General features: G+C 46.1%; 1 protein-coding gene across 1 annotated transcript; it reads left to right on the top strand.

The window, feature by feature from the left end:
- The first annotated feature begins 39 nt into the window (after positions 1–39).
- On the top strand, positions 40–8,137 carry DMRT3 (doublesex and mab-3 related transcription factor 3). Its single transcript, XM_058826649.1, has 2 exons — positions 40–478; positions 7,173–8,137. The coding sequence occupies exons 1-2, from the start codon at positions 40–42 to the stop codon at positions 8,135–8,137; spliced, it is 1,404 nt and encodes a 467-aa protein (XP_058682632.1).
- Positions 8,138–12,961: the final 4,824 nt, after the last annotated feature.

Here is a 12,961-nt window from a genome sequence, read left to right as displayed (position 1 = left end):
CTTCTCCGCCCCGGAGCCGGCTGGGCTCCTCCCGCGGGCATGAACGGCTATGGCTCCCCGTACCTCTACATGGGCGGCCCGGTGTCGCAGCCACCGCGGGCTCCGCTGCAGCGGACTCCGAAGTGCGCCCGGTGCCGCAACCACGGCGTGCTGTCCTGGCTGAAGGGCCACAAGCGCTACTGCCGCTTCAAGGACTGCACCTGCGAGAAGTGCATCCTCATCATCGAGAGGCAGCGGGTGATGGCCGCGCAGGTGGCGCTCCGCCGGCAGCAGGCCAACGAAAGCCTGGAGAGCCTCCTCCCGGACTCCCTGCGCTCCCTCCCCGGGCCGCCGGGCAACACCGAGCCCCCCACGCCGCCGCCGGGGCCGTCGCCCTGCGCCGCGCCGCCGCGGACCCCCGCCGAGCTGGCCGCCGCCGCCGCCCTCCGCTGGGCCGCCGAGCCGCCGCCCGCGCTCCCGGGGCCGCTCCCAAAGGCAGGTGAGGCCGGGCCGGGCACCGCGCTACTGGGGCAGGAGGGAAAGGGAGGGCTGGGAATGGGCCCGGAACGAGTAAAGGCTTTCCCTTTCTCCCGACGGGCTCCGTGGGAAGGGACAGGAGTTCCGTCGGGTGCACTTTACCGCTCTTATAAAGCGTGGAGCCTCACAGTGACCGGCCCGTTCCCTAGCCAGAATGGCGTCCACCGACACTAGTGCAGGCGAGCGTCACCGCTGCCAACTGGCTCCCCGACATGCCGCTTCTGGGCCTGTTCCCCAGCTCGGCCGGGAACGGGCCGCATTCCGTGTGGATCACGGCAGCATGTCTTTCTGCTGCTCCCGGTCCCGTTCCCGGGCTGCAGTCGCTGTCCGGCTTTCCGCACCCCGGGCATCGGGCTGCGGGACCTCGTCCAGGACAAGACCTGCACACTCGGACCAAAAGCGGCGACAGGAGGCGGAAGAGCGGGATGGTGGCAGGGGATGAGCGGGGAAACCCAGTCCTCCTGCGCAGGCCTGTCCCTTTGGGTCGCGTCCGGCTTGCGACAGGTCGGGGGTGCTGAAACCACCGCCTGCAGTGGGCGCCTTATGAGTGTGACCTGTCGGTAATACACGTTTCTGGAGGCAAAACTAACGCTGTCGCGTTCCGTCCATTGTCTGAGCGGGAGCTGACAGTCGTTCGCGACAGGGACGTTCGGCAGGCAGGCCACTGCCAGCCCAGTGCGCTCCGCTGACAAGTTGTGACAAAATCTTACGCGGTTCCCCGGGACGGGAATGGCAAACCTTGGGCTCCCGCCCCCCGGGCCCGTGTGCACCATGGAGCCCGTCCGGCCACGGAGGCGTCCACCAGGGCCCCAGCATGCGGCTCTGCTCCTCCAGCACCGGAGCAGACACACCCCGGGCCCGAGGCGGCGGCAGGGCTGAGTCCGACACTGTGGCGGGCATGCCGGTGGTTTGCGACCCGCTTCCCATTTTCCGGCCCTTGGCACCACCTGCCTGCCCTCCGGCAGCCCCGTTCCCCGCATCTCGGCCCGGTTCCGCCGGCCGCTCCCCACGGCCGGGTATGGGAGTCTTTTCCCAAATTTCCCCCTGTCCGCAGCCTCCCGCCGGCGCGGATGCTCTCCACTCTGCACACACGGCTTGGCCGGGGCCTCCTCCCTGCGTGGAGGTGGCTGGGGGTAAGGCCGAGGAGGTGGGGAGAGAAGGGGAAAAACCCGTCTTGCTTCTTCGAGAAAATGAAAGTTCCCATCCGCCAGCACGATATAAATCTGTCGGATAGGAACGATATTAACTTGCACGCTCAACTTTCCTTCACCCTGATGTATGAACTTCCCGGTTTAAAAGATTACAGTAATCACGGGAGGAGAGTGTAAATCGAATCTGATAGCAATAACTTTTGGGGAAGGTCAGGCTCAAGTGAAATGTTACCCAGCAGCAGGCATTTTGTTTGCAAAATACAATCAAAGTGTATTGATGAGAAATTCTTCCTTGCCAGCCAGTCAGCACTTTCTGATAACAGCTTTACGGAGCGAAAAAACAAACAAACAAACAACATAATGGAGATCTTCGTAAATCAAGGCCGTCAGTGCTGCGCCTGCCCCCCTGCCCACCGTGCTGAGGCCGGGCCGTGGGGACCGGGGTTCCCCGGGACCACCAGGGAGTCTTTCTGGTTATGCATACCTCACCCGCGTGGTCCCCGGTCCCTGATTGTCACAGACGGGTTTTTTCTCCCCCACCTTTTATGAACACGAGTGTGGATGAGAGCAAAGAGGAAAACGGTCTCCTCAGAGGTTCCTCCTGTCACTTTCCATCAGACACTGTTTAACCGTACAACTTGCTTATTTCCAACTATATACTGCATGCTCTGAGCGGCAGGGTTTTCCTTTTCCTCTCCTTCCATTCACTGAATTAAAATTGCTGTAAAAACAGAGGATGAACCAACCTCCTGTCTACCCGGTTTCTAGAACACACACACAACCTCTTCCTCCCTGAGGGCGTTATTCTCGTGAAAAGTTTTTTCACTGCCAAAGGGATATTTCCCGATATATGGTAAAATCAGATCTGTTTGCTTTTATTCCTGCTGCAATTGGCCATTTCAGTGGGACAGTTACAAAGTTCTGAAACTACCTCTGCTGCATCTGCCTCTGCTAATTTGGAATGATTCCTGTTTCTGATACCATGCTCGTGAACTTTCCTTGTCCACATGAGTGTGTTTTACATTTCTCAGTAGTAGTTCTCAAAACTTGTAAACAATACAATGCTATATTCGTCATCTGATATTTTCAGAGCCAGGTTCTTAATGCAGCACAGCTGTTTCTGTGTTAATTTGAGAGCAGTGATTAGTCTCTTACAGAGTATTTAGATCATCGTATATAAGGAAGAAAGTCTGAAGTAATTAAAACCAAAACAAAACCCCAACAACCCAAATCAAGCTAACAAACACCCCACGCCTCCAAACAGACAGAAAAAGTAGAACAATCACCACCAACCAAAAAATTCACCCAAAGCAAACAAAAAAGCCCCCACCAAAAACATAACCTTAGCTTTTTGTGCAGTTATGCTAATTCTGGTATCAGTTTTTCCTAATAATACAACTAAGGAAAACAGCAGGTACTTTTGAGATACAAGAAAATCTGTGTTGCAAAAAAAGCTGTCCTAACAATCAAAGAACAAGCTTCTTTAACAGGGAGTCAGCAGTGGGTATACTGACAAAGCAAATTTGGTTCCAGAATATTAGACCAAGTTTTCCAGACAAGTTATTAACTTGAGAACAGCTTTTCCCTCTTATCTATTTTTCTTTTTTTTATTTATTTGGCCCCTTTACAACATCTGACTCATGATTATTAACGTATAGATAGTAAAGAAGAATTGGGGTAAATATTTTGCTAAATTCGTATCAGTTTTATTTATTAATTTGTGTTTTACTGTAAATGCATATACTGTACTCACACTGTCCTGTTTTATGTGTGTCTGTATTTTCACTGCTCTCTGATCTGGATTGGTATGTGTCTCTGCATGCGTATTAATTGATGAATACTCCCTGTCTTTTATATCAGTAGGAAAATAGTTTCCTTAATCTTCCCAGGAATCACAAACTGGACACTTAAATGCAGGCAATTTGAAATAGAAGGTGTTGGGGAAAAAAAAAAACAACGCACAAACACCCCCCCACCCACCCACACATACACCAAAATAACCTCCCTCCCCCCAAAAAAAGCCCAAACCAAGAAAACCCAACCCCAGAGCCAGACAAAGAAACAACCCTCCCAAAATCAAAACCAAAATCCCACAGGAAGACAAAACAAGCACACACCCCTCCTCACCAGAAACACACCACCACCAAAAATACAGGAAAAAACCTCAGCTCACACAGAGCAAAATATAACACCCAAACCCCCACAAACGTAAAAAATGTCTGATGACATTTCGTTCTTAAAGCCTAGAATATCCTCATGTGAAACTTACGAATTGTAAAAAGAGAAAAATCTTTGATGACGAACACTAGCTGGTACGTTCTAAATACAGAATTATTTTTGTACCTGAAAATACAAATATTTGCAATTAATACATGCATGCAATATTCCTACAATTCAGTGTGCACAAAGGGATATTTACAATGTATCTTCACAAATTTTTGTGTATTTGACGATGGCTATTTTATGCCAGTCTTAAACAGACGAAAATCCCGGTTGCGGCGGTTCCAACGAAGGGTTGGGGACAGTCCCCGGAGCACACCTGGTCCTCCCCGAGCCCTCAGCGTAGCGGGCAAAGGGATGTTTAAAGTAGTTAAAACACAGCTCAGCAGACGGAAGCCCCGAGGGTCGGCCAGGTGAGTGGCCAGCTGCCGTGCGACAGCGCCGGGCTGTGACACCGCGCACTGCCCCAGCTCGGGCGTGGAGCCGCCTGACACCGGCAGCAGAAATGCTCTCAAAAAGGCAGAGGGAAAAATACTGCAGCCTCCACACTCAGTGGTAGCCACCAGAGGGTAATTATCCATGTGTTAATAACAGCACTTCGATTTAAATCATCGAAATCTCATTTTCCAGGTCTGTCCCTGTGAGTATAACAGCCCAGTGAGATGTGTCACTATGACCTGTGCTGTATGAGACTACCACTGTGCAAAAGCTAAGACCAAGAGCATCTCTGCAGTCTCCTGATGATAAAGATGCAAAATTCAGTGAGACAAGTTTTCAGAATTTGAAGAAAAATTTTTAGGCAAGCCTCATAAGGATATTTTTAAGGGTACAGAAAACTAAGCAAATCTGAAATAATATGAAAATAACATTTTGTAAGGATCAGGGAGTATGTTAGAGGTACGTTAACTCATCTGAAGGTGTCTGTTAGTTTGCTTGTGTTTTCTTTTTTTTTAAATAAACATGTTTTCATCCCATGAAAATACAGTGCAAAAGTGAGTATGAGGACATAAGTTCTCCTTGCATTCAGTCCGTTTTGTAATATTGGTCACCAGAGTGCAGTCTATTTATGTGAAAATTAGGGTTATCATCTTCCTTAAATAGCCTCTCTAACTCTGTCTAGACAGGGACAAGATAGTTGTATGCCCTCAGACTGCCCACTAAGCCTTGAATTTATAAATAATCCATTCACCATGATTTGTAATAAATGCATAGTGGAGGGAATAGAAGGGAAAGGTAACGTTAGTCTCACATTTTCTCAATAATGGATGAGCTATGCCAATGTCTTAGCACCTCCTCAAAAGGATACATGTGCCAGTTTTCTATTGGCAAACAATTCCTGCATTCTGCTTTGGCTGCTAAAGCAAGATTGATGCACTGAGCGTATGAGAAAGAGGAAACATACATGGCCTTCTCTGTAATACAGAACATACATATAGAACATATATATTCTGTATATTCTGTATAGAATCTGGAACTCTGTTCGCACAAGAAAGGCAGCATAATCAGTGTAAAAACCAGTTTGCAAAACTGCTAAACGGAGTGAGGTCTTTGTAAAAGCATCTGCATTCCTCAGCTACACACGTACCTTTCACAACCCAAATGAGCAGCATCCCACATCTCTGTAGGATGGCCCATCGTTTCTGCCACTTACAGCTGTTCTCATGAGGAGAACCTTCCTTTGCCATGCTCACACTGTCAGGCTGTGCTCTGCCAGGATCTCTTCTTTTACTTATAGCTCCCATGGTGGTGAGCATAGCAGCTTCTCGCTCAGCTCAGGCTTGCTCAGACCCTGACTTCTTTCTCTCTAGTGGATAAATTGCATTAATAGTCTTTTTTTCATGCTGATCTGTTAAATGTTAAACTTAACCCACTAACTGATGTGAAGATGCCCTGCCTGTTCCTGTGGTGAGAGGAAGGCAGGAGATGGTGAGCAGTGAGGCTCAGGTGCTTGCACAACTCCAACTGGTTCATTCTCAGTTTGGCATATGGGATCATCAGGACATTTTAGGAACCTTTGCTTGCTTATTACAGCTACTTTGTCTAGTTGGGATGTTTGTCAGGGGCTTGAAAAACCAACCAAACAGTTGTATTGGTTTTTGCAGACAGTCCTTTCCAGTTGTGTGTTCAAAAGCACTACCCTGTGTGGTTAAAGTAGACTCCGTTAGCCGCAGCTTGGACAGCAATCCTCCCCCCATGCATTGAAGCCTCCCAAGAGTATAACCATTGTGCTCAAGGAGGAAAGGCAGCAGAACTGTATTCTTGGGAAATAACAATGAACAATCTCAAGCAAGTATATTGACCTCCTTTTGCATAAGCAAGCTCCCTTCCCTTCTTCTTGCTGACAAGCAGTCATATTTCAAAGGATTTTGTACTTTGGTCAGGCATTACCAGAGAGTTTTGGGTGTCCATCTGGAGACAGCATGGTCGATGGGCTTGTTTTCAGCTCCATACTCAGTTCTCAACCTTCTTAGCTGAGCACACAGAAAGCAAGATACCTGGAACAATTGCTAAGAGAGGCTGTGGGGTCCTCATCCCCAAAGTTATTTAAAACTCAGCTAAGCAGGGACATGAGCAACATGCTCTTTGTCTAAGGCTGTTCCCAGTTTGAAGGGGATGTTGGACCAAATGTCTTCCAGATGTCCTCTCCAAACCAGACTTTTCGAATATGTGCTTGGATGGGACAAGGTGTCAGACATGCTTAAGGGTTTGGAGGAAAAGTTGCAATTCTTGCTGTGTGAGGAACCAATTTTTATGGTTCCAGAACTGGAATACATTTATTTATTTGAAGATTTTTTAAACCTTCAACCTATGGTCATAATGGAGTGGTTCTACCAATGCTGTTGGACCTGCAGAGAAATTTTCATCTCCTAAGTTCCCTCTTCAGATCACAGACAATGAGATGGTGCTAGTGAGGAATTATGATGTGAAAGTGCTGAAGTTCCTCTGAGAAAGCCTGCACTTGGGTGGTGTGCTGCTGCCTTGTAACCAGTGAGAAAGGATGGATATGGCATTTTTGATGCAGCAGAAAAATGATCACAGCTTCTTTGCTTGCACATGGGAGAATGAGACAGAGTATGTCTAGATCAGGTCACATTATCCCTTTGCCGTTTTATTTTCATGGGATGCTGCAAAGATACCTTAATTTTTTGCAGGATCTCTGAAAAAAAAGTACTTTTTCCCCCTTAGAGTTCTGGTCTATTCACTTTAAGAAGGCAGCATCCTCAGATCTCTGTAAAAGCCTTTGGCCTCATTTTTTTTGTTAACTTCTCTGACTTCTCTTTGCAGACATGAATGAGGAGCGCTTGGGTGATGCAAGTGGAGCAGACAATGCCGAGACCTACAGTGACAAAGACACAGACCAAAGGAGTTCCCCAGACATGACTAAAGCCAAAAGTTGTTTCAACCCTGAAAGCCCTGAAATTGTTTCAGTGGATGAGGTTGGTTTTGCAGTTCAGAAAAATGGTGGCAGCACAGAGAACCGTTCAGACAGCCCCAAGTACCATCCAGAGCAGAACCACCTCCTGATAGAAGGTCCTTCTGGGACAGTTTCTTTACCATTCAGTTTGAAAGCAAACAGACCCCCACTTGAAGTCTTGAAAAAGATTTTCCCTAACCAAAAGCCAGCTGTGCTAGAGTTGATCCTGAAGGGGTGTGGCGGTGACCTGGTGAGTGCTGTAGAGGTTCTCCTGTCCAGTCGGTCTTCAGCGGCCAGTGGAGAGAGAACTTCTGCAGAATCTGATGGTCTTGTTTTGCCTTCCAACGGGCATATTTTTGAACACACACTGAGTTCCTATCCTATTTCATCTTCTAAGTGGTCTGTGGGCTCAGCATTTAGGGTTCCCGACACTCTGAGGTTCTCTGCTGATTCCAGTAATGTTGTGCCAAATCCTTTAGCTGTACCTTTGCAGCACCCTTTCCCTCAGCCACCACGCTACCCGCTGATGCTGAGGAACACTTTGGCAAGAAACCAATCCAGCCCGTTCCTACCCAACGACGTCACCCTGTGGAACACCATGACACTGCAGCAGCAGTACCAGTTGCGGTCACAGTATGTCAGTCCTTTCTCTAGCAACTCAGCCAGTGTTTTCCGAAGCTCACCTGTCCTTCCTTCCCGATCGTCAGAAGATCCTAGGATCTCAATTCCTGATGATGGATGTCCTATTGTGTCTAAGCAACCAATTTACACAGAAGATGAATATGAGGAAAGGTCTGATTCTTCAGACTCAAGAATACTCAACACATCTTCTTAGACTGACATGTGGCATGTTACAGCTAAGCGATACTCACAGTGCAGCTGAACTACTGGCCCCTAAGAGGAGGGACATGTACTCTACAAAACTCTTGCAATTGTATTAAAAAGTGACTTTGCTTGATAGTGTACTATAGCAATAAAGACGTAACTTATTTAATTTCTTGCACTTCACTGGATAATGCCAAATAGCAATACTCTGGCTTTAGTGCTGAGTGTGTGTTGCAAAGGAAGACTTTATGGCTACCAATTATGGGACTCCAGAAGACTCATAATGGAAACAGAAGCCCAAGGTCTACTTTGTTCCTTAACTCAGAAAAATGGGGATGTTAAACTAGAATACTTGAATGCTGTTTTATAATTGAGAACTCCTCAGGACATAAGAAGTCAAGCAAACCTAGTTCAATTGCAAATGGACTAAAACAAGGACCTTATAATCTTATGTCAGTGATCATCCTTGCAATGAAAGAAAAGGCAGAAGAAAAAAATACACACATGCAACTAACATGAGCTGCTTCTGTGCCATTTGAGCTTGGACGCTTTTCAGAGAAATATTATTAAGCGTTATTCTTTTCCCATGGCTAGGTTGAAATGTGTAATGTCAGTGTAAAACCAATTACAGCTGTGAATTGCATGAAGTGTATTGTGAAATGAACACCAGATTAAGCACTGTCAGGTTAATGTAGCATGCTAAGGACTCTAGAAAAATAAACTAAGATGATGATCTTGGTTTATGTCATTTATACTGGGCAAATAACATTCTGAAGATAGAGAGCTGATTAGTTCTCAGCCGGGGTTAAGATGTCCAGCTCCAGCAGCTGCAGACAGGGGAAACCTCTTTTTCCAAGTCTGGGTTTTGCTTCCCTGACTTGAAACTTGCAACTGAGATTCAGCAGAAGTTGTCGTCAGGGAAGCTGAGGTCTCTTGTATTTGTACTGCAGACATTTCCAAGCTCAGCTGAGGAAAGCAGAGCTTGCTACAATCACAGAAAGCAGAAAACAAAAGGCTCTCCCAATGCTTCAGAAGCGTCTTTATTTCCTGTTCTGTAGAAGTAGAATAAAAAAGGAAATAGGATGTAATAGTGGGCATTTCTTTAAGATAATTTTTAGCCAAATGGCAACTTCCTTTTTCCCCTAGAAAAGTAATGGTTTGAACAATTTATTGCATGGTTGCATGCATTGATTACACTTGCATATCTTATGTGTGTCTGAGTAACATTAGTAATTGCATCTGATGAGGAATGCCTCTAAGTTTAATGTCCACTTAGAAGTTGTTAAGCTTTAGTGTCATTTTTTCAACTGTTCACAAGTGACTGCATATGCTTGACAATGGGCTTGTAAAAAACACACCTCTGAATGCAGATGAAATGGCTCTCCAGTCTTTCAGGAGTGGGGATTAGTCCTACACTTCAAAAAAAAGGTGAGGCTACCCTCAAGTTGGACTCTGAAGCAGATGGGCTTTAAAACTGTTATATAAATGTATCAGGCATGTTATCTGGTGTCATTGTTGATACGAATGCCTGTATTCTCATTTGGCATTTCATGTTCTGTAAGTCTTGTGCATACAGTGAATCTTTCATTTTCTAAAGGTACTGAATACGCACAAAAAGGAGAATAAAATAATGACTTTATTTTCCTTTGGGGATAAATTAACTGAAAGATACTTTATCTTGCATAACTTTCCAACCTGTTCAGAAAAACGCTTTATTAGTTATGCTACAGAGCAAAGACAAATGCAGGGGAAAGGAGGAAAAGAAAATAAATTCCCTTATGGAAGTGTAAATGTGCAAGCATCTGGAATTCTCCTAAATGCAGGGTTTTAGTTGTGTACTGACAGATTTGCCTGCATTCACATGGCACTTGTAAACAAATCCATCTTACAGTCAACCCAGAAAGAAAAGTAATATGTGGAACAGATCTTGCAAACAGAAAGGCAGGTGGTAGTGAAATGCTGTGCTCTCACACCATAGAGAAATTGTCAAAGGCTAGATAAGAGCAGATAGCCCAGGAGCTCCAGTTTTGAGCAGATTTCCTTCCTGCAGGAATCTTAGGCATCCCCTGTACTTTAAGTGAAATTTCAGTAGAGGTTTTTTGTTTGTTTTGCTTGTTTGTTTATGTGTTTGTTTTGCTACAGATGTTGAATCATCTTCAGCAGAAAGACCAAACTGTGATGCCTGCAAAAGCTCTTACCCTCTGTGGTCTGTGGGTTTTCAGAGAACTGAATTTTGGCATCTTGGCATTGGGATACATCTTTCAAAGAAAGATGATCTTTGGCTTGCATGGAATGAACCATTACCACCCTTGTGGTGAAAAATGCAGATTTGACGGTACGATTTTTTAAATTCTATCTCTTTTGACAAGCCGTTTTCTGAAAAAAGAAACAAGTTAAAATAATCCTTGTCTCTCCTGTAATAAAATAACTTTTGACTCAATTGACAAATACTTTTTTTCTTAAATAAAGCAGACATATCTCTGTTCAAAATAAGAAAGGCAAATTTTCGTGTTGAACAGTATTTTTTGTTTGACCACACAATATTTTAGATATCCAGAAGATTAATTTTTTTTCAAAAATATGTATTGGCCTGCAATGACACCTTTGAGAAATCACTTTGTTCATCCGGTTGTATTATCCAGATAAAAGTTTTAAGCATCCCTTGGCACGCTGGCAGGAATCTTTTTCTGCCCACACGATGCTGGGAGCTGTTCGTCAGACCTTTGGCTCTGCTGCTGGGGGCTGCCCCCCCAATCCCGCCCTGCCAGCAAGGGCAGCCGGGGAGAGGAGCCCCGTTCCTGCTGGAGCCCCGTTCGTTCATGTGCCGCCGCTAGTCCGGCCCGCAGTGGCCTCCCCAGGGCTGGCGGTCGCCATCCGGGCTCTTTCCCCGGGTGGGTGCCAGCCGTGCCGCCGCGGCTGACGGCAGCGGGATGGTCCCGCCATTCCCACGGCTGCCGGGCCGCCGCAGCGCCCAAAACCTGCGTTTCCCTGCTCCATCTTGTGGCAAACAAGGGCATCTCCTCGCCGGAGCAAGTGCCTGGTGCTGAGGAGGCAGAGGACGTTGGGGTGAGGAGTGTTGAAGCTGGAAGCACTGATGCTCAGAAGCCCCCTAAAGGGGAGGGAAAAAAATATAAATTCAAGTATCAAGAAGGATGCCTTGAGCTTAGTGAGGTCTCTGTAGGATCTCAGAGTTCAACGGGTTGTTGGGGGGGTTTTTTGGGGTTTTTTGCAGTCTTCTGGGTACTAGTGTAGCTGTGGCTTTCTTGGAGCAAGAGACCTTCAGCCCCATGCCTTCTGCAGAGCTCCTGCTCGTGTCTGAGCAGCCTCTCAGGAGCCTCTTTTAGGTGCTCCAGAACTGCTTTTTCTCCTGTCAGAGGTGATTTCACTGTCAGCTCTCTGGGAAATGCCACAGGAAGCTCTCTGCTCACAGCTCTGCTTGTCCAGGTCTCAGGCCCACCAGACACCAGTGCAGTGGGCTCTGCAGAGGTTGGCAGCTGCCCCAGAGACACACTGCCAAATCCCCACGAGCTGACCTCTAACTGTGACAAGGTGGTTAAGGCCAACAGTGATGAAAACAATAACAATAGTAATTTCTCCCTCAAAGGAAGAGGCCATGGAGAGGCCTAATGCGATGCTCACATTCTCCAGTATCTCTCATACCTGTAGATAAGGGAATAGTCAGAGGGACAGCAGGGGTAAGCACAGTGCAATGGAGATGTCCTGCACCAAGCTGTCCCTTGCCTTGTGCTTGCTGGTGTTGTGGTGCTTTCCTGGGGGTCCCTGACTTGTCCTCCTTATGGGTCTGAAAGGCCACCTCTGCAACATTTGTTATATGCTTGGTGAACAGGCTCACCTCACATTTGTGCTGACATATTTGAAAAATGACTTTGATTCTCTCAGTATACTGTTTCAGTGATTCATTCTTTATGTGCATTTACTCAGCAGACATGAGTGGGGAAATAAGATTTATGCTGAATTTATATGTTAATTTTGATATTGAAGCTATCCTGTATTTGAAAAATAAGATCAATTCTTCAATTTCATTTCTTATGTGATATTGCATATTGTCATTACTGGAAAATAAAATTATTTCTGAATGCATACTATCTAAACTTCAATTTTAGTGGACATTTAACTTTGACACATCATTCTTCTCCCTTCCCTATAAAAACTAACTTAGTATGGTATTTAACACTCTCACACTAGTCTGCCAACAGAAGATAACAAAGACAAGACTTTTTACCCTAAATGATGTTTGTTAATGTGCTCCCTGCAGCATTTCTGCTCTGTAACAGATTTTGTGCATGACTCAGTGCTGCATGCATGCTACAATAGGAGTCTTGGTTAATGGTTGTGTTCCTCACTAGAGATTAATTTCATTAATTTCCACATTAGCAGCCGTGCTTGAAAGCCATAGCCACAGCTGTTGACTAAGCATGCCTGTACACAGGTCAAATCCTGACATGAAGTGGAGAATCCAACCCTTAGATCACTCCTAGGAAGCAGATCATGTTGAGGATGGATACAGAGAATCACATGTACAGAAAGGTTTGGCCCCTACAGAGCGAGATTTACTTTAAAGAGGCCTGCTGCCAGAGACGGTGGTCTCCTGAAGCTGCAACAGGAAGAAAATATTTACAGCTCCTTAAGAGTGTGGTTTGTTACTTTATCTTTCCGCAAGCCCTGCAGGAGATTAAGCTGAGAGATAGATAGGAGGAACCTTTGCAAGGTTACATCCTTGCTCTGCCCTATAACCTGAGGAAGAATTTTCCCTCCCTATGAGATAAAGATAACTGCTATAAGGGTTTAATTGTTTTAACTGAAAATTCTTAAA

This window comes from Poecile atricapillus, chromosome Z (assembly GCF_030490865.1).
Source record: "Poecile atricapillus isolate bPoeAtr1 chromosome Z, bPoeAtr1.hap1, whole genome shotgun sequence".
NCBI lineage: Eukaryota > Metazoa > Chordata > Aves > Passeriformes > Paridae > Poecile > Poecile atricapillus.
This window is presented reverse-complemented; position numbering and strand designations above follow the sequence as displayed.